Genomic DNA, 26,307 nt, shown 5'->3' with positions numbered 1-26,307 from the left:
GCTACGTTGGGTCTTCATTGCTGCACGCGGGCTTTCTCTAGTTGTGGCGAGCAGGGGCTACTCTTCATTGCGGTGCGCGGGCTTCTTATTGCGGTGGTTTCTCTTGTTGCGGAACACGGGCTCTAGGCAGGTGGGCTTCAGTAGTTGTGGCACACGGGCCCTAGAGCGCAGGCTCAGTAGTTGTGAGCACGGGCTTAGTTGCTCCGAGACATGTGGGATCTTCCCGGAGCAGGGCTCAAACCTGTGTCCCGTGCATTGGCAGGCAGATTCTTAACCACTGTGCCACCAAGGAAGTCCCAGATAATGATTCTTAACAGGAGGTCTTTGGAGGCCCATGTACCTCCCTACTAGACTGTGGGTCTCTGGAGCCCTGTGAGAACCATGACTTTACCTCCCCAGCGCTGGGTTGCACAAGGTCTCTAGTAGGTGCTCAATAAATGTTTGTTGACCCAAATGGGCAAATGAGAAGGGGAGTTCAGACATGGGGGTGGGAGGAGGCAGAACACCTAAGCAGATGGGGCTCCAGGGCTGGGGTCTCAGGGCAGTATTGGGGGCTGGGAATGTGGTGTTGGAAGGTCTTTTTTGCCCCCCTAATATTTACTTGGTCGCGTTAGGTCTTAGTTGTAGCAGGCGGGCTCCTTAGTTACGGCATGCACGTGGGATCTAGTTCCCTGACCAGGGATGGAACCAGGGCCCCCTGCATTGGGAGCGCAGAGTCTTAATCACTGCGCCACCAGCGAAGTCCCTGGAAGGGTTTCATGAGGGATGTGGTGGGAAGGCAGAGAAGCCCCCAGGCTTGGAGAGAACCAGGTGGTGGGAGAAGCGGCAGTGGGACTGGAGAAGGAGGTGTCGGGGGGATTGGTAGCAGCTCCCATAAGGGGAATTTCCCTCCTGTGGTGGCCTCTATTGATCTCTTTGAGGACTGTTCTAGCTTCCAGCCCGGCTGGTGTAGTACCTCAGCTGGTCTCTTCGATCTGTTTTTCTTGATCTCTGGCTCCTTCTCTATTCGTCTCACATTCTGCCCCGTCTCCTGGATCTTAGTCTCTTTCTAACTCCCTGCCTGAGATGGGGCCCCCATCTCAGCATATATCTGTTTTCCTCTCTGTCTTCTGTGTCTCTCGGGGGTTATCTCTACTCCGCCCGGACACGCCCTCTATCCTCTCCACTCACCCAGATCTAGTCCAGTACCTGGAGTGGGGGTAAGGGAGAGACCTCTAGGTCCTGAAGAGGCGTCAGGGGGGCGGGCCCAATCCCTTTCTCCAAATTTGCATATGCATGAAGTCGCCCAGGCCAGCAGCGAGGAGGCGGGGCCTCTTGGGGGGGCGGAAAGGGGGCGGGCACCCCCGGAGCCGCGGAGTATATAGACTGAGCGCCGCGGCTGCCGGCCCCGCACTGCTGAAGAGCGGAGCCTCCGCCCGGGGGACCCCTATCCCTGCCTGTCCCCCACAACTGCGCGTCCCCACCCCACCCCACCCCCGCGGCCGAGCCACCGCAGGTGTGGCGGTCTCCGCTCGGCAGAAGAGCCTTGAACGGTCACCCGACCCTCCTCCACAGCCTCTTTGCATCTCGGATTTCGGGGCGGTCCCCTCCCCCACCTCTCCCTGCCCCTTTGCACCCCGATTTTTTATGCGCTTCTCTCGGGTTTTGCAGCCGTCTATTTTTGCATCCCTTTTCGTTTTGCTTCTGGGAGGTTTGGGGAGTGAAGCTGCGTTCGCACCCCTTCCTCTTTTTATCCTCCCCTGCTCGGACAACCCCCCCTTTTCATTGCAGTGGGGGGGGGCCTAGGTTCTGTGCATCCTACGCCGCGCCGCCAGCACCCCGCAACGTGTGGCCCTGCGCCCCGGAATTTGCAGCAGCTGCATATCTGAGGGAGGGGTCTCCCTCGCCCCCGCTGCCTTTGCTTCCCGCGCGTTCTGGTGCGTGAGTGTGCTTCACGCGCCGCACCCCGGCTTCTCCGTAGCCCCCGCCCCGCGCGGGACTCGCCCCCCGCCGTCAAGATGGTCATTCAGAAAGAGAAGAAGAGCTGCGGGCAGGTGGTTGAGGAGTGGAAGGAGTTCGTGTGGAACCCGAGGACGCACCAGTTCATGGGCCGCACTGGAACCAGCTGGGGTATGCGGGGCCGGCCGCGCGAGGGGTTGGGGGTCCGCCGGGCGACGCCCCGAGCACACGAGGTCCCGCCGGCGCAGCCCCAGCTCCCTTCCCGGGTCCCCGGCGTCCGGCCCCCCTGCCGGGCTCTGGACTGGGAGGGCGCCGAATCGCCGGTCTAATCTCCCTGGCTGGCCGCTGCGGAGGCGGAGAAAGTAGGTCACTGCCGCCTTCCCGTCCCCCGCGGAGCCCCCTCGCTCGGGGGGTCGCGGGCTCTGAGCGCGTGTCCGCGCCGCGGCGCTCGCGCTCGCTGTCGGAGTCCGGTCAGCTCCGCACAGTCGCCCCCCCTTCCCCAGAAGAGAGACCCTTCCCTCCCTCTGACTCTCACTAGCTAGCCAGCCCCGTCTATTTTTAGCTCGAGCCCACCCCTTGGACCCTGGGAACGTTCATGAGCGGGCGGGCCTTGGAGAGGTGGGGAGTGTGTTGGAGGGGGTTCTTCACAGCGGAAGTTGTCTGTGTCCTACTACCGGGTGTTTTGGAGCCTTCTGTGGCTGCTTGGCGGGTGGGGGGCTGTTGCGCCGGGGTGACACTGGGAGGTTTTCGGGGCTGGGTGTTCGGCTCAGATGTCGCAGGCGGAGGGAGTGGTCACTAGTGGTGAGACATGTACATCATCCGGCCCAGTGTGTCTCTGGGCTTGCGTGGCTTGGCTCCTTACCCACCCATACCTTGGCGCCACTGGGGAGGCGTGGAGGGAGTTGCATCTGGTTGAGGGTCCCGTGCTGGGCATAGGTGCCAGTGAGGGGTGGAATTCTTCCGAAAGGGATTTTCAAGCTGGGAAGTCGAAGCACAGGAGACATTGTGTGACACAGCTTACAATTCATCCACACTAATTGAACGCGGACCCCATTAGCTCAGCCACTTGGGGCACTTGAGGTGGGTCCGATGCAGTCCTTGCCGCAGGAAACTTGAAGTCCACTCCCTGGGACTAGAGGCATCCACGAGTGCTTGGGAGAATCTGAGAAGGCTTCTTGAGTGAAGTGTCTTCTGAGATGGAAGGACTGGGGGTCTGGGGTGGTGGAAACAGCAGGTACTCACACCAGGCTGAGGAGTGACAGAGTGACGTGTCACATCCACCAAGGACCAGCTGTATGCCTGAAAGGCTATTGGAGGTCTACGTTTACTCCTGCCTCTGCCCTGGGTGCTGTGTGTGAATTGGGGGGTAGGTGACTGTTGAAGGTTCTGGACAGCTGAGACTTTGTAGCTTGGCAGGAGCCTCATTCAAGGTTTGGCTTTTGTGGGGCTCTGAGAGAGAGATTTTGCTATTTGAGTGTGGACGTCCACGCCCTGAGGGATGGGATAAGAGTTTGGCTGTGAATTGGGGCCAATGCCAGCTTGAAAGTCATCGTGCTAGACAGCTTCAAGCATGAGTACCGATACAGTAGTATCAGATATTGTGCCTTTTCAGGGCCACGAAGGTTGAGGAGTTGAGAACGTAATTTGTGGCAAAATGACTGCGGCCTATACTATGAGTTGTGCCAGCAACAAGAGTTTAGATCTCTTGTGGCCTCCATAAGGTCGGGCTTCACTGTGCTGTGGGATCAGGAAGGGCTGGGAGTCATGGCTGGAAGCCAGACACAACTGCCGCTTTTCAGCTTGTCTCCTTTTGCTTCCAGGGGAAGGCTTCCCAAGGCTCTGCGATCCATTCCTGTGCAGAACCTCTGAGTGGGAGAGGGGTGTGTGGGGATAGGTCAGGTCATCGAGGGAGACCTGGAACCTGCTGACCCTGTTTCCTCCTCCTTAGCCTTTATCCTCCTCTTCTACCTCGTCTTCTATGGCTTCCTCACCGCCATGTTCACCCTCACCATGTGGGTGATGCTGCAGACGGTCTCTGATCATACTCCCAAGTACCAGGACCGACTGGCCACACCGGGTGAGTGATGAGGCTCCCCCACCAGCCACTGTAACTGCTCTTGTGCCCCCAGGTATCCAAAAGGAACTCACAGGCTGAGAACTGTCGGCTCTTCTCAGAGGTTCGGTTCTGATGATCCAGTCACCATGTGCGGGGAGTTCTTTTTTTTGTTTTTTTAATTACTTATTTATTTTATTTTTGGCTGCGTTGAGTCTTCATTGCCTACGCAGGCTTTCTCTAGTTGAGGCGAGCAGGGGCTACTCTTCATTGTGGTGTGCGGGCTTCTCACTGCGGTGGCTTCTCTTGTTGCGGAGCACGGGCTCTAGGCTTGTGGGCTTCAGTAGTTGTGGCACACGGGCCCAGTAGTTGTGGCTCGCAGGCTCTAGAGCACAGGCTCGGTAGTTGTGGCGCACGGGCTTAGTTGCTCTGCGACACGTGAGATCTTCCCTGACCAGGGCTCGAACCCATGTCCCCTGCATTGGCAGGCGGATTCTTAACCACTGCGCCACCAGGGAAGCCCTGGGGAATTCTTGAAGTCTGCCTTCCCATTTCCCACAGCTGAGAGCTCTGTGATCTGGGGAGGTGGCAGATGTTCACAGGAGATCTCCCTCCCGGGAAGACGATCTCGGATCTTCACCTGTCCCTCACCCTGGTGTTCCCTATGTCCATCTTTTTCCCTCTGTGTGTGGTCCCTCATCTTATATATACCCCTCACTCTCGCCTTTGTTGACTAGGCTTGATGATTCGCCCTAAGACTGAGAACCTAGATGTCATTGTCAATGTCAGTGACACTGAAAGCTGGGACCAGCATGTTCAGAAGCTCAACAAATTCCTGGAGCGTGAGTATGGGGCTGGTGATGTGGCTGTGCAGGACCTCGGGGCAGGGGACTGGAGACCCTGGGAGCAGAACATGAGGCCTGTGACTCTCCCCCCCCCACCCCCCCCACCCCCCGTAGCTTACAATGACTCCATCCAAGCCCAAAAGAATGATGTCTGCCTCCCTGGGCGCTATTACGAACAACCAGATAACGGAGTTCTCAACTACCCGAAACGTGCCTGCCAGTTCAACCGGACCCAGCTGGGCGACTGCTCTGGCATTGGGGACCCCACCCACTATGGTTACAGCACAGGACAGCCCTGTGTCTTCATCAAGATGAACCGGGTACTCATGACCTTAGTTCCCAGGGGGAGCGGAGGAGGGAGCTGGGGCTACCATCTGCTGGCAGCTGCTTTATTTTGCTGGGGCTCTTGCGCTTCGGGAGATTTGTAGATATTTGAATGGCTGAGAGAACAAGAGAGATGGGGCCATTGGAGGCTGAGATGGTGGTTGGAAGGCTGGATACTTGTGTCTTTGACAACTTCTTTCTTTAACCCTCACGACTCTCTCTCCTCGCTCCAGGTCATCAACTTCTATGCAGGAGCAAACCAGAGCATGAATGTTACCTGTGTGGGGAAGGTGAGTTTGTTGGGCCTTGTGCACCTGTTTGTCCTTCATGGTTTCCATGTCATTCACTCATCTCTCCCTATCTTCTTTGCTCCCAGAAGCTCCATCACTCTAGGGACAAGGGGGTAAGAGTGGGCTCCAGTATGGCTCAAACTCCAAGGGGCTGCCACCCCTCTTGCTTCTCTCTAGGATGCAGAAGTCTGCTCTTTTGTGTGGATAGACACCCCCTTCCTGACTCCACCCAAAGCCCTGCTTCTGGCTTCCCTCCCTAATCCTTCCATGTTCTCCTCTATTCCCTGACCATGTCTTCTGCTCTCCATCCCATGTCTCTCCTATCCCTCAATTCTTTTTAGGTATCTGGTAGCTGCTGATCTGTAAGCACCACCTGCCACCACTAAGTTGTCCTTGGAACCCTGCTCCCCCCACCTCTGTCCTCTCTAGGAACTTCCTGCCCCTCCTTGTTTCCTACTGAGCCCTTACTCATTTATCTGTTCTCTCTTGGCTCCGCTCCAGAAACCGATTTCTGAGGATGGGGTAAGAATTTGGGGTGGGAGGGCAGTAGGAGGCTTCAGGCTCATTAGCGCCCTGGAGGCCTTCCCAGTTTGATGGAAGAGATGGGACACCCGCTCCTGCGCACGCGCGAACACACCAGCCTCCGCGCTCAAGGGATACGGATATGAGACAATAATTTGGGGGTCAAGGAGGAACAAAGGGAAGTCTGGATAGCGTCTGGGTTCCCTCACATGCTCTCCCCCACCCTCCTGCGCCCCCCACAGCGAGATGAAGATGCTGAGAATCTCGGCAACTTCGTCATGTTCCCTGCTAACGGCAGCATCGACCTCATGTACTTCCCCTACTACGGCAAGAAGTTCCACGTAAGTCCCGTGGGAGGCTGGGTGCTGGTTCCTGCAGGGGAGCGGGGCCCTGGGGAGGAGGCCGAGTTGCTGCGGGCCTGGAGCCTCGCTCTCCTCCTGTGGCCCAGGTGAACTACACGCAGCCCCTGGTGGCCGTGAAGTTCCTGAATGTGACCCCCAACGTGGAGGTGAACGTGGAGTGCCGCATCAACGCCGCCAACATCGCCACTGACGACGAGCGCGACAAGTTTGCTGGGCGCGTGGCCTTCAAACTCCGCATCAACAAAACCTGAGGCCCCTTCCTCCCGCCCCCACCTCTTTCCTACGGATGCTTCTGGAATATCCCTGACCCTGCCTGATCCCTCCCTCACCCACCCCAAAGGTATTTTTTATAACAGAGCTCTGGCTTGTCTGAGTCCCTTTTCCTTTACTTCTGAACCCGGCCTGATGTCTGTCGTGATTCCCTGGCTACCCACATTTTCCACCATCTTCTTCCCACCCTAGCTCAGTCAGAGACAGGGAGATGGGACCCCAAGACGGTCACAGAGGAGTTGGGAGCCTTTCTAGGCCTGGAGTAGCTTTGAGTGGGGTGTCCTCACAGCTACCCACCTGTCCCGCCCTCTTATCCCCTGAGAGCTATAGAAAATGCCCACCCACCCACCTACGCACATATCTCATTTCACCCCTTACTTCCACACACTGAGGTGGCGCTCAATTCTGTTTTTTAAATTGAAGGAGAATTGACTTACAACACTACGTTAGTTCCAGGTGCACAGCATAGGGATTTAATATTTCTGTACGTTAGAGTGGTCACCAGTGTGGCCCTCTATCCCTCATTCCAGCTCAGCTGCTGTCACTTTCCTCTGTCTCCCACACCTTCTGCCTATCTACAACAGTCGCTGTCTCAGTGGCTTTTGACTTGTCTGGCTCCTCTGGCCAGTCTTCTCCATCCCCATTCCCTCCACTGAAAGGGGGGCCGTTTGTAACTGAGGACAAGGTGGCTCTGTGGCCTTTTCCCTCTTTCCTGGCACATCTGGCTTCTCACCCCACGTTGACTACGTGAGCTGGGAATGAGGGTCTGAAGGAGAAGTCCATGTTGGTTCTTGAAAATTCTCTTCTGGTCCCTCCTGTCACCCAACTAGGCACTCAGAGGGGCGGGGTTGACCTAGGCTGAATGTCCACTTTGTTTTTGCCGATGGCTCCCTTCCCCCTGTTCGCGTTCCCAGAATATCCTGCAAGTTCCACTTCCCAGGCGCCCCGGGGGAGGGGCAGCCATTTTGGCTAGGTCCCCAGTGGCCACCTTGGAAACGTCAGCTGGCTATGGGACTATTCCACCTCCTTCCCCTGGGCCCAGATATGCCCCCACCATTCTCTCTCTGGCTTCTCTTAGCAAGTTATCAACTAATCACTAACTCCTTCCTTTTTCTCTGCATGCCAGCCTGAAAATTGCAAATACCTCCTCCATCTAAGGCTCTGAATTTCTTGTCTCCGTCTCCTTCAGACCCCTTTGCCTTCTTAAACAACCCCATAGTGCCCATAGAATGTTAAATGAGGGACTGCCTGTGATCTTGAGTTATAGAGGCATTTTAACTCTTTCTTTTCCCACGTCCTTCACTTCCTCCCCTCTGACTTCCTTTTTTTTTGATGCTGCAGCTTCCACATCCCACCCACAGATGGACTCTCCCCTGTTTTTCTCTCGCTGGATCTGAGTCTCTTCCCTTTGGGTCCCCATGTCTTCCTGCACTCCCCTCACCCCACTGGTCTCTCTCTGCAGTTATTTAATGCCTGTGTCAGATCTACTGTAAAAAGAGGATAAAGTACAATAAAATGAGAGCAATTATATATATAAATATATATCATACAGGGAGCCCTGTGTGCAGGTTGTTCCTTTCTGAGCATTTGGAAGAGCCCTGGGAAGGGGGTGGGGGGTGGATTTGGGTGACCCGGGAGTTACCCAGCCCTTGGGGGCCCCCTCCCCAGCTTTGATCTCTTCCATCCAGTGTCCAAGCATCTACCTCCTAGATTGCTCCATCACGTATACTATCTTGAGATCACTCAATACAAGACAGGCAAGAAGCCTACGTCCTTTCCTACAGCAATACTTATAAAGTGCCTACTCTGTGCATTCTAGGCACCAGGAAGACACACTTATGAAAGAGGCAGAGTTCCTGCCCCCAAGGAGCTCCCCAGTTTAACGGGAAAGGGGAGGAGCACACGAGAAACTCTCAAACCAGGTAGACCTAAATGTATTTCCAGGAAGGGGAGAAAGCTGGTGAGGACAAAATTCAGAGTGGTCACCCACTCCCTGTGGGGGCTTCGAAGGGCTTAAAGGATGTGGTGGTTTTAGGGGGAGAGACTAGCATCAGCAAATGCCCAGAGACAGGAGAGGAAAATTGATCAGAAGAAACAGATCTCAAAACAATATGAACCGTAGGAGCCCAGTTTTGTGCGTAAAAAAAGTACACACACAAGCGTAGAGAAAAAGGATGGATGAGTCTATACCACAGTGTTGATTGTGGTATTTGTGGATGGCTTTATAGCTAATTTTTATTTTCTTGGGGCTTATTTGTTTTTGTTTGCAATGAGTTCCTCAATATTTGCCTTGAAAAATAACTTTATTATGCATACACATATATCCACAGTTTTATCATGAATGCATAGTACACACACACACACACACACACACACACACAGAGGGATTGCTGGGTTTTGGTCATTGTTACACCAAAATTAGATCATATTATACACAATTTTGTGCATCTCACTGTGTTCACTCAATTTCACCTGGCCTGGTAGAGCTCTAATTTTTTTTTTTAAATGGCTGCATAATATTTTTTTCTATTGGGTCGTTCTTCCCTTGTTAATTTGTTAGAGCTCCTTGACAGTTGTAGATATAAACTGTTTTATGCATTGTAGAATTTGCCCCAATCGATTTTTTCCTTCTTGAGTTTGTGGTTTCTTTTACTGTTAAAAGTGGTTTCTGGGCTTCCCTGGTGGCGCAGTGGTTGAGAGTCCGCCTGCCGATGCAGGGGACATGGGTTCGTGCCCCGGTCCGGGAAGATTCCACATGCCACGGAACGGCTGGGCCCGTGAGCCATGGCGGCTGGGCCTGCACGTCCAGAGCCTGTGCCCCACAACACGAGAGGCCACAACAGTGAGAGGCCCGTGTACCGCAAAAAAAGTGGTTTCTTTTCCTTTTTTTTTTTTTTTTTTTTGGCCACACCTCCTGGCATGTGGGATCTTAGTTCTCCCGAGTAGGGATTGAACTCAGGCCCTCGGCAGTGTAAGCGCAAAGTCCTAACCACTGGACCGCCAGGGAATTCCTGGTTAGTTTTTCATATAGTCAAATATGCTTTAGTTGTTCTTTTGCAGTTTCTGGGTTTCCAGTCAGTAGTGTATACTCGTTTTGTAAATTTTTTTGACAGGATTTTATTTCAATTTTTACATTCACCTTAATTCATTTGGTCTATTTTTTTAAAAATTAAACTGACTTTATTTATTTTTGGCCGTGCCTCTCGGCTTGCGGGATCTTCCCTGACCAGGGACCAAACCCGGGCCGCCTGCGGTGGAAGCACGGAGTCCTAACCACTGGACCACAAGGAATTCCCATATTTGGTTTATTTTCGTTTCTTTTTGTGTGTGGTGTGAATGGGGAGTCTGGTTTACTTTTATTTTTTAGTTGTGTCAGCTTCATTTAAAAAATATCCTTAATTTACCCCCATTGAATTGAAATGCCAACTTCGGTTGTATAATACATTTTGCTGTATGCTGAGATCTACTTCTGGATTCATTACTGGCTTGTCTACCGCTCCATACACCAAGCCATACTGATCTGATTCCAGTAGTTTTATAGTATGTTTTCTGATATCTAGCAAGGCAAGTAAGCCTCCTTTTTAAAAACAACTATTGGCTATTTTGGGGCACTTATTCTTCTCTATAATTTTTTATAAAAATAAATAAATTTATTTATTTTTGGTTGCACTGGGTCTTCGTTGCTGTGCGCGGGCTTTCTTTAGTTGCATCAAGCGGGTCTACTCTTCTTTGTGGTGCGCAGGCTTCTCATTGCAGTGGCTTCTTTTGTTGCGGAGCATGGGCTCCAGGTGCACGGGCTTCAGTAGGTATGGCACATGTGGCTCGCAGGCTCTAGAATGCAGGCTCAATAGTTGTGGCACATGGGCTTAGTTGCTCTGCGGCATGTGGGATCTTCCTGGGCCAGGGCTCGAACCTATGTCCCCTGCATTGGCAGGCAGATTCTTAGCCACTGCGCCACCAGGGAAGTCCCTCCATTACTACTTTTTTTAAAAAAATTATTTATTTATTTTTTTGGCTGTGTTGGGTCTTTGTTGCTACGCATGGGCTTTCTCTAGTTGTGGAGAGTGGGGGCTACTCTGTTGTGGTGCGCGGGCTTCTCATTGCAGTGGATTCTCTTGTTGCGGAGCATGGGCTCTAGGCACGCAGGCTTCAGTAGCTGCAGCACGCAGGCTCAGTAGTTGTGGCTCACAGGCTCTAGAGCACAGGCTCAATAGTTGTGGCACATGGGCTTAGTTGCTCTGCAGCATGTAGGATCTTCCCGGTCCAGGGCTCAAACCCATGTACCCTGCGTTGGCAGGCGGATTCTTAACCACTGCGCCACCAGGGAAGCCCACTCCATTACTATTTTAATTAAGGTTTTTTTTTTTTTTTTAAAGGAGTGGCTGCTGAAATTTAATCAAATTCCTTTCAGCATCTGTTGATATGATATTTTTCTTCCTTAATTTGTTTTTATTTATTTATTTTTGGCTGCATTGGGTCTTCGTTGCTGCGCGTGGGCTTTTCTCTAGTTGCGGTGAGCAGGGGCTACTCTGTTGCGGTACATGGGCTTCTCATTGCGGTGGCTTCTCTTGCTGCAGAGCACGGGCTCTAGGCGTGCGGGCTTCAGTAGTTGTGGCACGTGGGCTCAGTAGTTGTGGCTCACGGGCTCTAGAGCACAGGCTCAGTAGTTGTGGCACACGGGCTTAGTTGCTCTGCAGCATGTGGGATCTTCCCGGACCAGGGCTCGAACCCATGTCCCCTGCATTGGCAGGCGGATTCTCAACCACTGCGCCACCAGGGAAGCCCGCTCCATTACTATTTTAATTAAAGTGTTTTTTTTTTTTTTTAAAGGAGTGGCTGCTGTAATTTAATCAAATTCCTTTCAGCATCTGTTGATATGATCATATTTTTCTCCCTTAATTTGTTAATGTAATGAATAATGTTGATAGATTTCTATTAAACCAACTTTATGCTCCTGGAATAAGCCCTACTTGGTTATAGTGTTAATACTCTTTTGATTCATCAATGTATTCTGATACTACTTAGAGATTTTGTATCTCTATAAATTAATTTGGCTTCTAGTTTTTTAGTATCTTGATCAGGTTTTAATATTAATGAAACCACAATAATTTTACATGAATTGGAGATTCCACTCTTCCTATGGTCTGGAATAGTTTAAATAATATTGGATCAATTGGCCCTCGCTTTTTTTTTTCCTCAGTCAAGCGCTTGAGTTTTTCTTTTCTTTTAAAGTGTTTTTTTTTTTTAAAGCCCTACTTTTGAATCTATCCTTTCAACCAAGATTGCTTTCTCTTTCAATAAGTTATATCTTTAATTTTTAGGATGCATGCTAGGTTGCTTTCTTTTCCTTTTCTTTTTTTAAATAGTGAAAGCATTTATGGCTTGACATTTTCCTCATTATACAACTTCTGCTGGGTGTTATAGATTTGGGGACCCCTGTGTTCCTGAAGTCAAGGAGGTAAGTTTTTATAATTATTCCAAACCTTAGTGGGACAGGACTTGGGCTTTCTGAGCCTGAGGGCAGGGGCCATGTCTGCCACAGGCCCCCACAGCCTAGAACAGTCCTGGGCACAGAGTAAGGCAACAATCAATGAATATCTGCTGGCTAGATTGTCAGAGGAATGAACACAACCAGAGGGGAGGAAGTGAGCAAGTGGGACCAGAGAGGTCAGGGACTCATTGGAGGTCACACAGCTTAGTAGAGTTGGCCTGAAAACCCAGGACTAATAATTCTCAGACCAGTAATCTATCAGCTCACAAAGGGATTGGCAGAGCCAGAATGGATCTGCTTTCTGAAGCAGTACAGCAGAAATAAAAACAGAGCTAAGGATACACTCGAGAGAAATGCTGAGCATACGGGGGTGCCGGACACTGGTCAGAAAGAGAGTTTCAAGGTGACCTGTCTACAGGAGTGAGACGATGGAATGAGTTTCAAGTGCTCTGGTTTGCCAAGGGCCTGGCTGGTAGGGAGAGATGGCAAAGTTAAAGGTCTCTAAAAGAGGTGGTTCTGGGTCTCCTGGGGAGTGTTTGGCATTCCCCAGCAGGGAAGAAAAAAGGTGGTTTTGAGGCCAGGGAGGGCGAGTGGCTTCACAGCTGTCTGGGATCCTCGGGGTAAGCCAAGGGACTCCCACAGGCACTTTAAGCCAGGTTGAGAGGACAGTGGCCCCAGAAGCCCCTTTGGATCTTACTCCCCTCTCTCTGCCCCCGGGGTGGCAGGATGAGCCACGTCCCCACTGTCCGGCCATCCCTCCGAGCACTGGCTCAGGCTGCAGCCGGTGATGGGGAGAGCTCGCCCCCAGCCCTCCTCCTTGGGAGCTGGCAGCACTAAGGGACAGAATGGTTGGGGAGAGTGCTGGGTTCCCCAGGCTCGACTCTCCTCCCTACCCCAAGAAACCCTTTGAAAGGTTTTCCTGGCAGAGTTTAAAGCTTCAATTCATTCAGCTGGCTGGCATGAGGCCCGGATGAGGGGATGCTGGGAAGGCCCCAGTCCCACATCCCAGCCCTCACCTTAGTCGCCCCCACTTCCTGGGGACCCTGGCTGGCAGGCCTCCCCCTGCTCTCCTCATCCATTAGCACCCGCCCTCCTTCCCCTTGGGCACCCAGGTATCCTGCCCCTTTCCCGTGGAGCAGATGGCCACCCCAGAGGCTCAGGCTTGCTAAATCAGACATTTAAATCCCATAATCCTTGGTGAGAGGCTGAGAGGGGGCAGAAGCCCAATCCTAGAAGCAGGAGCAGAAGACCTTGTGCCAGCCTTGGCAGGAGAGGAGAGGGGGACAGTTGGTTCCCGAGTTATGAATGGAGTCACCCCTTCCCTTATTGTCATGCAGCCTGCGGACTGACCCAGTCTCCAGGCTTTGTTCTCCTCCTGGAACCCGGGCGCTGGGCCCCCCAAACATGCTCCCTGAAGACTCAGGTGGCTGCCTCCCAAATGCACCCCCTTCTTCACCCCTGCACTGTGGGCCCCAGGCACCCTGCACTGGCACCGATCTCTCAGACACACAGGTGGTAGCAAAGTTTTATTGTAAAATAAGAAATCAATATAAAAATGGGATATAAAAAGGGAAGAGGAAGGGTGCGAGTGACAAATGCAGATGTGCCCTGCAGAGTACAAAAGAAATCTGCCTGAGCATTTGGGGGAAATAAAACAGATCTCGGTAGATACACCAGGGATGGAATCCTCCAGGACGTGGGATAGGGTGAGATTTCCCCTTGGGTGCTGAGGTTCACCAAGAGGTTAGATAGGATTTGGCGGGGCCAGGAGCGAAGGGACTTGGAAATTCCTTCCCCTTGCCCAGCCATCCAGTCATAGAAACTATCAAATCATCCACCAAGGGGGACACAGAACCAGCACCCACAAAGGCACTAAGTCCCAGACATCATGTAATAAAAAGATGGTTTGGGGGTCAGACATACGTTATTTCATTAACCCTCACAACAAACTCCGTGAGGTAGGTATGATTATCAGCATTTTGTAAATGTGGACAATCAAGTTCGGAGAAACTCAACAACTTAAGATAGCTTCCATGGCTAGTATGGTAGAGAACTGGACTTCCAACCCAGTGTATGGCTGGTTATAAAATGTTCCTCACATGCAGGAACGTTTTCCTACCTCTCTCAAATGCTCCCCACAGTAAAAACCTTAAAAGCTAAGCTGGAAGGCCCCAGCTACCTCCCCCAAAAACCATGAGTGCAGGCCAACCTCTTTAGCAGAGCCCCAGGCCAAGCAAACGGAAGAATTCCAGGGTGTTTCCGAGGCACACCTGCACCAAGCAGAGGTTTAAGCCCCTGAGACCCAAAAAATGGCAGGGAAGGGGGGAACGAGGGTAGGGGTGTCAATAGAGGACAGGAAGCAGAAGATGTCAGTCTGAGTCAGGCCCTTCTCTCTTGAACATCAGTTTTTTATGGCGGGAGGGAGACTGCCCCTTCTTAGACTTCAGGTGGCTGTGAGGAGAGAGGGGGAGGGGAGATGACATCATCTGACTGAGAAGCTCTGGGCCCCTCTTCCTGGACCTGGGCTTTGAAGGGCCTGAGGTGGGAGCAAGGAGAACTTAAGTTAAAATGGTCACCACCAATGGCAGACATGCTGACTGAGCACCTTGGTGTACTTGTGGGTATTAACCTCTCAGTCTTCCCTTATCCCATTTGACAAATGAGGAAACTGAGCCTGGGAAGGGAAGTAACAAGGCCACAAAGGACTCCTCAGTACTTTGCAGGGCAGAGGATCTGACCCCAAACTCTGACACTGTGTCCTATACTCCCACAGTTATCAGTCCCCTATTTGAGACCCTAGCTCTGAGGGTCTAGGGGTTGTTAGAAATGGCAAAGAAATATCCATGCCCCTGGACCCCCGGAGGCAGGAAAGTAGAGGAAGACTAAAGAATGTTTGGGCAGGACTGGGACCCAATGGCAGGGTTCCAGCCTTTTACCTTGAAGGCAGGATTAGAATGGAATCCCATGGTTTTCCAACACAGGAAGGCAGGGGAGGAGACCTGGGCCACTCACCTAGAGTGAGCCCTGCTTTCCCCTGGCTCCTTTCCAGCCTGAGCATCCTTCAGCTCCAAGGCCTCATTCAGCTCTCGGAACATCTCAAAGCGTTCACGCCCACGGATCTGTGGCAGGGAAGGAAGGGGATAAAGAAGTATTAGGCAAAATCATAGAAACTGTTTTTATGCTCTCTTTAACAATTTTCTTTTTGGAAGAGGCTTCTTTAAAATGTGTGTTAAGGTACAAGCTGGCGTTTGAAGTCAGGCACAACCAGGAGCCATTGTCTCAAGGCACCACTGCCCCCTGATGGCAAATGTCCTAAATACAGGCAAAGCAGTCAAGAAGAAAATAGCATTTGGAGTGCTAGACTTGAAACTTAAATCTGTCAACCCAATAATATTAACTACAAGAGTCAACGCCATGGACAGGGAAAGGATGTCTAGAGAAACTGGGCTTAACCTCACATCTGCTACATTTATATTTTTTCTTCCCTTATCCAACCCCCACTGAGTGGTGGCAAGAGCCTGCATCTCTCTCTCCCAGACTTGGTACCTGAAGAGTGAAATATTCTCCATCCAGTGGTTTCTTCTTTTGCGGTGGAGAGGAGCTGGTGCCGGTAGGCAGTGCTGGAATATAGGCAAGGAAAGGCGAGAAAAGAGTGAATCTTGGGCAGAACTGCACCCTCTCTGCCTCCTCTTGTCCTGCCTGCTTACCTCGCTTAGCGCTCCCAGTGGGCAGCTCAGGGCAAGACTGCCCCTTCTTGTGGAAATTTTCTTCCTCTGTGCGGCGGTCTCTCCCAGGACACGCACAAACACGCACCTCAAAGCTGTTCCGTCCCAGCAGATTACCACTACCCAGGTAAGAAGAGGGAAGCAGAAGGCAGTAAGGAGGGTGGGCCCCGCCTCCCTGTTCTCCTGTAAACCAGGCCCCACCTACTCCCAACCACCCCCATCCTACATGGATCCTAAGGTCCAGCTCCAGGAAGACTGAGAAGCCACAGGCTAGAGAGATCCCAAAGCCGGAGAAAAGAGAGCTGGGAGGGAGCAGCAGAGGAAGTCTACCAAGGGGATGCAGTGAGGGAAAGATGGCTGGTAGCACGGAAGAAAGTGGTGAAGGGCAGAGCCCAGTGGATAGAGAGAGGCGGAGCTTAGGGAGGAGCATGCCAGCGTGGAGGGCGGCGTGTTGTCCCTACCTGGAGTCTTCCAGTGTGATGATGGTGAGGATGGGCCGCCGGTTCATGCCTCCCATGCAGGAGCTGTTACACATGAAGTTGTAGTGGATGGTGGTACAGTCAGAGCCAACCTGGGAGAGAGCACAGGCCCCAGGTGAGGCTATGCAGCCCCGGGGAAGCTGTTAGCCTTTGTGAGCCTCTGTTTCCTCAGCTGTGGAATGGGGATAACCCATCTGCTCTGCACACCTCACCGGGTTGTGGGAGATCAAGGAAGGAGAAAGCCCTCCATCTCCCACCTGGATGGTCACTGACAAACCCCTCTGGCCCCCTTCCCCCAGAGACCCCAGTGGCCAAACCAGACCTCAGGCGGCTCGTAGGGCACCACCACGCTGTGTCGAAAAGTGTTTCTGTCGTCCAAATACTCAGCACGTAAATTCCCTTCCACCCGGATCAGATGCTGAGGAGGGGCCAGACCTGAGAGCAATCATGGAGGAATTAGGGGTTTGGGGGCTCCGGGCACCAGCCTTGCCCATCCACAGCCCCCTGCTGCTCACCGTCGCTATAGTCAGAGCAGCGCTCATGGTGGGGACAGCGCCTCACAACCTCCGTCATGTACTCTGACTTCTTATAGATGGCCATGGCGCGGACCCGGGTGCCGGGCGGGGGTGGTGAGCTGACCCACAGCTGCACCGGGCAGGTCTTGGCCAGCTGGCAAAACAGCTTGTTGAGGGCAGGGGAATACTGGAGGAGAAGGAAGAATGAATGGAAGGTCAGGACACAAGTACCTAGGGGTCAAATGAACAAACACTGCATAAGTACCGACTGGAAGCCATGTTCTGTGGGGGGAGGGTAGCTAGAGATGGCACGGTCGGGCTCCTACATCCCAGAAGCTTACTTACAAAAGCCAAAGAGTGAATGAGAGTGAAGAAAAAAGAAAAAAAGAATGGCCTCACGACAGACGCTGAGAATGTGATGGGAAGGATGAAACCCCAAGGTCGAGGGGGGAAATGCAACTTTGGGACTGGGGTCAAAGGTCATAGACTAACTAGGTAAAATGTAAAAAGGCTGAAGTGGAACCCTAGAGTTCCGTACAGAGAAACCCTGGGGCACAGGGGCCACACATCGAATTGTCACAGGAAAGCCAGCCCCTCAGGGCCACTTACCGTGCAGGTTACAGACTTGGCTGTTCCGGAATGTAGGAAACCTAGATGGAACCCATAGCTGCCAGGGTAGGTCTTCTGGGAAGGGACAAAGGACGACAGGGGCCAGGAGGTGGCTGGTGCTGGGGCGGCTGGGGTGGGGGCAGCTGGCGCAGGGGGCTCTGGCATTTGGGGGGCTTCATCTGGACGTTCATCCAGCCAGTTTGCGACGTCTTCTGGGGACAGCAGCAGGTCATCCACGGCTGGGGAGAGCTCAGAGGACTGTGGACGGGAGAGACAAGAGTCAGAAGGCCAGGTTCTCAGCCCCCAGCTTTGCAGCCCCTGGGCCCTTCTCGCAGCCCAGCCCTTACCAGAAGGTTGTTTTCAGGAAGCCTGTAAGACAAGAGCAGAAAGTCAGTACTGGTTTTTGCTTCTCACAGGTCTCTACTTAGGGGGCTGGGGACTCGGGTGGGGCAGGGTTATTAGAGGCTCGGCAGTGAACCTGCCCCTCCCTCCAGACCTCCACTTACAGTTTCCACAAGTCTGAAAACGTCTCCTGACTCAGAGGGGGCTCCACGCCGAGTTCTGCCTGCGACTCCTCCATTACAGCTCCCTGGGAGGCAGTGTGGCCACTGGGGGGAGAAAGGCGAGGACCCGGTGTGAGACATACCCAGCCCAGGGTCACCTCGCCCTGAGGCGAGAGGGAGCCCTGTGTGCAGACCACGCCAGGGTATTGAGGATCTGCTACGGGGGCAGGACCCCCCACCCCACCGACTCCTCACCACGCAGAGAGGGACTTCCAACCCTCCCACCACTGAATCCAGAAGCCTTCCTCAGTGTCTACCTATTTCTGCTCTCCTTTGTGGTAATAAGGCTGAAGCAACTCTCAGCCCACTCCCTCCATCTGCGGTAAGATACCTCCCTTGACCCGCCCATTCCCCACCTGCTCCCTTGGGACGGCTCCTCACCCCCGGCTTACAAATCCCTCAGGACCCAGGCCCTGCCCACCTCTTTGACCTCATCTCCTAGCACCCTCTCCTTTCTCCGGTGCTTGAGCTCCACCGGCTGCCCTGGTGCCAGAAAGGCTGAGGACCGCTGCTCTACTGGAATATAAACTTCGGCAGGGCAGGGAAGTTGTCTTGTTCACCAGTTATCAGCATAATGCCTTGCACCTGGTTGGGCTCAATAACTGGGGTGAATAAGTGAATCGTCGTACCCGGGCCATGAGCGGTTACGAGCGGTCGAGGGAACAAAGGGGACAGAGCGGTGGCTGCGGTCCGGGCCACGGCCCTGCCGCCATCGTCTCGTCTCTCAGGCTAGCTTTCAAATGGTTTCATCATGCCCTCTTTCTTTCCTTTTTTTGCTTTTTGTTCCCAGTTCATTTCCCCATATATTTATTCTCGGATTAGTGATTTTTGAACAGGTGTTCATCTCTTTAGAAATACCTGTGCCATGACCGCAGAGTACTCAGATTTCTTTTTGGCATTTGGTGACATATGATGGGGAAAGTGACGAGTTGTATGACAGGAGAGGTACAAGGTGAACCTTAGAGTAAGTAAGACTTTATGCATAGTTCTTTTTTTTTTCTCATGTGTGAATTCTTTTTTTTTTTCACACACACGCTGTATTTTATTTTTACAAGAGATAAACAGACTGACACCAAGCATTCTAAATGCATCACCATAACGAAGGCAACAATGATTGCAATTACCAAACACGAAACACACTCACACTATGTCATAATATTGACATTCAGTCCAGGAATCCTCCACTGTAACAGCTCCTTTACTTTGCAGTGAAAATTGATTTGTATATTTTTCGCCTCTGAGTCCTTGTGGGATTTTTTTTTTTTATTCAAACAGAAAGTCACAAAAATTATAATCATCCTCACCAGTTCACTCAGTCCCATGTAATTAATTTTTTTTTATCTTGATCTTTTGTTACACCATGCCCTCTTTCTTGATGCCAAATTTGTCATCAGCTTTGCTCAGAAACATGCCACTGAAAAAGTCCCTGTTCAGTACATTTTTCCTGCTGTCTCAATGGCACTGACAAACACCTCCCGCACCACGCCCAAGCAAGCGGCTCTTTTCTAATCTCCCTTAAGGTTCACCTGCACCTTTATGTTGATACAGAACCTGCTTTCCTGTGTATTTAGAGTGTGAAAAAATCCTTTCACGTGGGTTACCTTATCTGTCCCAATAACCACACCTGCCTCTTGACAGGTGAGAAAGTCTCACAGAGGTTAAGTGACCAGCCGACAACACACACAGGTGAGTGAATGAGCTTTTATGAAAAATGACTGTTCGAAGGTCTAGGATTAAGAGGCTTACTTCATTACAGACTAACCTGCAGAGCTCTCATTTGTAATCAGTTAAGTCTGAAGGTGCAGATTTTAGCGATGAAAGTCTGCCAACTGAGAGGTTGGCAAAAGGGCCTCTTATCATAGCTCCCAAAGCTGATGGAGGATGGACCATGAACGTACATGGAGGAAGGCAAGAGGGGACAGCAGCGGGACCCCAAACATCTGCCTTGGGGGGAAGGACTAGGGTTCCCCCTGGATCGATGATCAAAATAACTTTGAGACTTTTATGGAAGGGAGGCTCGTGTCAACAGAGATGGGGCTCAGAAGCCCTTGGTTTGATGTTGTACTGTCACTTAAATTTGCTGCATGACCTCACTTATCTTAAAGCTCCCATGGCAAACGTGGCAGAGCCTGGGCTCTGGAGGCAGACAGGCTAGGCCTGCACCCCAAGCTCACCATCTAATAGCTGTGTAACTTTGGGAGGTTGCTTAACCTCTCTGTGCCTAGCGTCCTTTGCTCTAAAATAGGGCCCCACTTGTTATAGGAAATATAAAGAGTTGAGAAAAGCACCTAGCACTTAGTCAGAGCTCAATAGATGCTTCTCTTTATATGATTATCCCAATTTTATTTGTTCTCTATTATTGTTGGAAAGTGAGAGCTTTGTGATTGCGAGGGGGTGGGGCTTTTGTGGTCCTGCCTGCACTCATGCTAGTTCCCCTCCTTCAGACAACTCTGTTTAGTAAACATGCCAGGAGGGGCTGTCCTGGGATGGTGGGCCAAGGTCTCAGTCCCACTGCAGGGAGACAGCCCCATGGACATAGGAGGTCTCCCTCTCTCAGACCTCGGCTACAACTGAATTCTCAATGTTTCTTTCTCTAGGAAACCTCTTCAGAGTAGGTACTTCCCATGGGTATGAGCATCAGGGGGTCATGATGGTTGTGCGGAGGCAGAACATTTACACTGGCAGCCCTGGTGGGAAGGCAATAAACTCAGCTGGGACCCAAAGGAGGGGCAGGCCTGATCGCCATCATAACAATGGCCTATCATAACAATGGTGGCTGTTTATATAGACCTTATCTGGATCCACTGCTTTCAGTGGCTAATCTCATTAATCCTCTCAAAAAGCCAGTAAGGTAGGTGCTATCATCAGAAGAGAGGAACTGAGGTTAAAGGAATTACCCAGGCTCAGAAAGCTCCCAAGCGGCAGGGCCAGGGATTTGAACCTGGGCTGTCTGAAGCCACACCCAAGCTCTAAATAATTATGCTCCTCTGGCTCCACCCAGAGTCTGATGTAAAAAAAATTTTTGGCTGAAAGCTATGTGATTGGGAAAATAAAAAAAAAAAATTTGATTCTGGGAAGAAATAAGGCAGCATCTGGTAAAACTGAAAACACATACATTTTACTACTCCACAAAACCACTTCTAGGTGGATGTCCTAGAAAAGTGGTTGCAGGGGGCGACAGAAGGAGTCTTGCACAAAAATATTCATGTCGTTGTTCCTAATGGCAGGTGACAAGAAACAACCTTACTATCCATCAATAGGAAATAGGTAAATGAAACGTGGTGTATTCATTGCAGTGGTTTAGGGAAATGAATTATCTGTATATGTAATCCAATACAGCTCACAAACATGCTGGGTGAAAATACAATTTGCAAGAAAAAAGCAAAACACAGTAATTTGGTTCATGGAATTTAAAAATATAAGATGAGGGACTTCCCTGGTGGTCCAGCGGTTAGGATTCCGGGCTTCCACTAGAGGGAGCACAGGTTTGATCCCTGGTAGGGGAACTAAGATCCAGCATGCTGCGTGGCAGCACAGAGGGAACAAAACAAAACAACATATATATACATATATAGAGAAATATGAATATATATAATGACTATTGCTTATAAACATGTGTATGAAACACAGGCAAGAAGAATAGAAATTCACAAAATCTATGATCGTGATGGTCTCAGGGAGAGGGGGATGTATGCTTAGGGTACTGAGGGTAGAGTCAAAGGAGGTTTTAGCTTTATTAACAAAGAAAAATTTAAAAAGATGGTATCCGTACATTACTTGTGTAATTAAAATATGGACAAAAATAAGACAGAATGTTAAGTGTTAAAATTATTTGGTGGGGATATGTGTTATGTTACTTTTGTACCTGTATTTTTCCAAAATAAAAAATATCTAAAAAAGAAAAATAAATAGAAATTATGGAAAATTTTAACCATATAAAAAGGTAAACAGAAAAATGTCCCAAGTACCCATCACACAGCTTCAAGAATAATCAACATTCTGCCTTTTTTGTCTCATCTATACCTCTAGCCACTCCCCACAACCCCACAAATGTTTTTGAGGTAAAACTTACAAAGGTTGAAATGGCATCATACTATTTTGATCACAAAACTTGACAAATTTTGATACAGCTCTGTAACCCACCCCTACCAAGACAAAGATGTTGTGTTCTCTGAAAGTTTTGTGTTCAGGGCTATTAACCATGTCAAATTAACTGTTGTGTATGGTGTGAGGTAGAGGTCAAAATCCATTTTTCTGCTTCAGTTGTTTCAGCACTGTTTGTTGAAAGACTTTCCTTTCCCAACTGATTCACTTTGGTGCCTTTGTAGAAAATCATTTACCATATTTATGTCTTTTCCCATACTCTATTCATTGGTTGTTGTCCTACTGTAGCTTTACAGTAACCTTGATATCGGGTATCTTAAGACCTCCAACTTTGTACCACTGTTTCATTTCGGAATCAGCTTGTCAATTTCTACAAACAATGTTTTAAGTCATTGAGTTAAATCATTCTGAAGAGTACAGACACCTTAACACCAATAAGTGTTCTAATCCATGAATACGGTATCTCTCCGTTATTTAAATCTTCCTAAATTCTCTCAGCAGTATTTTGCAGTTTTCAATATGGAGCTCTTGTCCATCTTTTGTTAAATTTATCCCTGAGTATGCCATGTTTTTGACTTTGGATTCAAGGTTGCTATTATATAAAAATACAATGTATGTATAGTGCCTTTGAAACTTGTAACTTTGCTACAATCACTTATTAGTCCGCATAGTGTGAAAATGAATTTTCTATTAGGACTTTTTGTGTACACAATCATACCACCTGTGAATAAAGCAATTTAATTTCTTCTTTTCCAATTGTTATGTTTCTTTCTCTTGCCTGGTTAAGACCTCTAATTTACAATGCTGAAGAGGCCAGAGTCAAATCCTTATCTTAGAGGAAAAGCATTCACTCTAGTCTGTCACTATTAGGTATGTTGTTAATGGTAACTTGATTGGGGGTGCACTGTATCAGACTGAGGAAGTTTCCTCTGCTAGTTTGCTGGGAGGTTGGTTTTTCTTTTAAAATCACAAACAGGTGTTGCATACTGTCAACAGCTTTTTATGCATCTATTGAAGTTGATCATAGGATTTTTACCCTTTAATCTGTTAATGTGGCAAATTACACTGATTGATTTTTTGAATGTTAAATCAACGTTGCAGTCCAGGGATAAACTCTACTTGGGGACGATATATTTATCATTTTTATATATTACTAGGCGTGATTTGCTAAAGTTTGTCAGGTTTTTGCACATATATGCTGACAGCATTACGCTGGCCTCATAAAATGAGTTGGGCAATGTTACTTCCTCTATATTCTGAAAGAGTTTATGTGAGATTGGTTTTGTTTCTTCCTCAAGTATTTGAAGTGAAGAACAAAGGATAGGAAATACCACTGAGACAGCAGATTTAAACCCAAATGTAACAATAATTGCATTAAATGTAAATGGACCAAGCGCTCCAATTAAAGCAATTCAGTGGGGAAAGGAAGGCTATTTCAACAAGTGGAGCTAGAACAACTGGATATCCATAAGAAAAAATAAAACAGAACCTTGACCTCACATCATGAAATAATTCTTAATTATCAGTTAATTAATTATGGCTCACAGACCTAAGTGTAAAACCTAAAGTTAGAAGGTTCTAGAAGAAAATATATGAGAAACTATAAGAGAATATCTTCATGACCTTGGGCTAAGATTTCCTGAACAGGTCACAGCAACCACTTAAAAGAAAAAAGAATCTTCTGCTCCTCTTAAGAGCTGTTAAACAAGCAAGCAACAGGTCAGGAGAAAATACACGTATCTGACAAAAGATACACTCTTCCTATCCAGAATGTACAAATAACTTCAACACCTCAACAACACAAAAAGCAAATACACCAATTTTAAAAATGGGGAAAAGACTTGAACAGTCTCTTCACATATAACACAGAAATGGCCAATAAGCACATGCAAACTGTTGAACAAAGTTAACAGAGAACTGCAAAATGAAACCGCAATGATGTGCCACATTAGAGAGACTGACAAACCAAATCCTAAGACAGGATATATCCTGCTGGTGGGAGTGTAAAATGGTACAACCACTTTGAATAATTAAAACTTTTTAATAGAATTTAAAAATATATAGATCTACTCCTCACTCTATGACCCAACAATTCCACTCCTAAGGATTTATCCAAGAAACATAAAAACATGACTACAAAAGTAATTGTACAAGAATGCTGATAGCAGCTTTATTCAAAATAATCTCAAATGGGAAACAACTCAAAGGCCATCAAAAGAATGCATAAACAATCGATGGTTTATTCATTCAGAGGAATATATTAAAATAAAAAGGAGCAAAATACGGATACACTGATACATGCAATAAAATGGGTGAATTTCACAGATATAAGAAGTTCTCCAACAGGCAAAAATAATCCACGGTGACACAAATCAAAATAAAGGTAGGGGGTCAAAGATAGGGAAGAAGCAAGAGAAACTTCTATTTTGATAGGCGGCGGGTGTAAATGCTACCCCCAATTTAGAAAAAAAAGCACGCCAAGTACAGCGCACTGTGTCTGGTTCGTAGCAGGTGCGTGGTAGGCGACCGCGCCCTAAACGATGAAAATGCGGGAAAAATGGTTACGGGTCGTACTTCGCGCGGGGTTCGCCGCCTCCCGCAGGCCAGAACTAGCCGGGACTGGAGAGCTGCACAGAAGACCTCGGGCCCCGCCCCTCTCCAAGCCCCCCCCTTCCGCTTCAAGACGTTCACTCTGCGTCCGAAATGGGAATGTCTCAGCCCAAAGCCGAATACAGAAGAAATTGTTTCTCCGCCACAAACAAACGACCCATCGTTACACTCTTTTATCGTTTAATGCTCAGATGTACCCATTCTCGAAAATACCCAGGGTCTGCCCTCAGACACTTAAAGCAAAAAAAAAACCATCCCACGCAATGGTAGCGTCCGCCTGGTTAGCAGTCGACCGGGGTGGAGCACACCATTCAAAGAGGGGGGAGGGATTGAGGTTTGCATGAAAACGAATACCTCTTCCTTTCCAAAAGTGGTAGCTAAGTAGTCCGGGGGGGGGGGGAAAGTAAAGGGGGTTATCAGCCTCCCTCCGCAAGCAATAGGAACTAGTCTAAAAGACCTTTTCTCTTTCTACTTCCCTCACATAGGGTGAATAGTGGTCTGTTCCGAAAAAAGAAACCGGAAATGCTCCTGCAAGTGGCAGAAATGTAAATGTAGAGTCAAACAATAACAGGACTCCCGGGCCTCTCAGGCTGGGTTAGTTCTGCCGGGCTTCGGGGGCAAATCTCTCATTTAGCACGTCCCACTTCCACGACTGACAGTCTTTAACCGGATTTTCTCCTTCTAGCGGAGCCACGGGCCATTTGGAAAGAGCACTCCAGGAAGGACAAAGATCCGGAAGTTATGGAACCTTAGCAGCTTGGCCTTCCCGGATCACCCCGAATAACCACTTCGGAATGGAGCCCGAGGTTCCACTGGGATGCTATACGCTCTAAAATCCCGAGCCACGAATCCCCAAAGTTACGAGATCCGAAAGTCTCAGACCTTGATGCTTTGTGCGTCTTATTTCGGAATCCCCCACACCCTGGGATGGGGTGGTAATGGTTGGAAGAACCCCTTAGGCCGGCTCAAGTTTCCCCAAAGCCCCACTCCCCCGCCCAAGTGTTCAGCTTGGAGTTCGGTTGGTCCTAACATCCCCATCATCTACACTCGGGCCTCCCAACATTGCATTCCTCTGTTGGTGCCGCTAGCCAAGCTTGCATTCCCCCCCCAAAATCGCTAAATCCCCAGTGCCCCGCCCCCAGCCCCCTCTATTCCCACGAGCTGAAAATACACGGAGCCGAGAGCCCGTGACTCACAGAGGACACATGAGGCTCAGTCAAGAGCTTACCCGAAGCTCAGGGGAGCGTGTCACCGTCCTGGGATGCACGCTCCGAGGCTGGACGCCAGGTGACCCCGGACCCCAGCTACTACCTGCGGCCAGGATGGTAGCTCTGGACTTTTGAAGAGCTCAAAACTTTTAGCGCCAGTCCGGAGCACGTGGGAGGGGAAAATCCCAATCCCAGCAACCCTCGCGAGCCTCCTGGCACAAAGCTGGACAGTCGCCATGACAAGTAAGGGCAAGCAATTCCCCTGCGGGCGGAGGCGATGGGAACTGAGATTAGGAGAGGAGGTTGCGGGGAGAGTTAGGATTCTAGCAGTATTGGTACTGTAGCTACTGAGAATTTGGGGTGGGGAAGTTCGACGAGCCAGAGCCGTGAGGGCACAAT

The 26,307-nt window shown here is 49.9% G+C and overlaps 2 protein-coding genes across 3 annotated transcripts; one reads left to right on the top strand and one right to left on the bottom strand.

Annotated features, from left to right (window-relative positions):
• The first annotated feature begins 1,359 nt into the window (after positions 1–1,359).
• On the top strand, positions 1,360–9,475 carry LOC149744756 (sodium/potassium-transporting ATPase subunit beta-2). Of its 2 annotated transcripts, none has more exons than XM_089900433.1 (7): positions 1,360–2,109; positions 3,887–4,015; positions 4,729–4,833; positions 5,020–5,156; positions 5,394–5,450; positions 6,215–6,313; positions 6,421–9,475. In XM_089900433.1, exons 1-7 carry the CDS (start codon positions 1,998–2,000, stop codon positions 6,583–6,585), a joined length of 804 nt encoding a protein of 267 aa, XP_089756559.1. In that variant the 5' UTR covers positions 1,360–1,997; the 3' UTR covers positions 6,586–9,475. The 2 variants fall into 2 exon arrangements, with proteins under 2 accessions (XP_089756559.1, XP_089756558.1); XM_089900432.1 differs by having other exon boundaries at positions 1,369–2,109; positions 4,951–5,156; positions 6,421–9,473.
• Positions 9,476–13,608: 4,133 nt separating this feature from the next.
• LOC149744755 (cellular tumor antigen p53-like) lies at positions 13,609–26,064 on the bottom strand. Its single transcript, XM_089900428.1, has 11 exons — positions 25,929–26,064; positions 17,930–18,031; positions 17,771–17,792; positions 17,424–17,681; positions 16,815–17,001; positions 16,622–16,734; positions 16,282–16,391; positions 15,803–15,939; positions 15,642–15,715; positions 15,108–15,214; positions 13,609–14,546 (listed from the first exon to the last, which is right to left on the bottom strand). The coding sequence occupies exons 2-11, from the start codon at positions 18,001–18,003 to the stop codon at positions 14,465–14,467; spliced, it is 1,164 nt and encodes a 387-aa protein (XP_089756554.1). The 5' UTR covers positions 18,004–18,031; positions 25,929–26,064; the 3' UTR covers positions 13,609–14,464.
• Positions 26,065–26,307: the final 243 nt, after the last annotated feature.

Source organism: Delphinapterus leucas, chromosome 19 (genome assembly GCF_059928025.1).
Source record: "Delphinapterus leucas isolate spDelLeu-1000000601 "Yukka" chromosome 19, BTC_Dleu_Yukka2, whole genome shotgun sequence".
NCBI lineage: Eukaryota > Metazoa > Chordata > Mammalia > Artiodactyla > Monodontidae > Delphinapterus > Delphinapterus leucas.
Note: the sequence above shows the minus strand (reverse complement) of the source record. Positions and strands in the feature narration are given on the sequence as shown.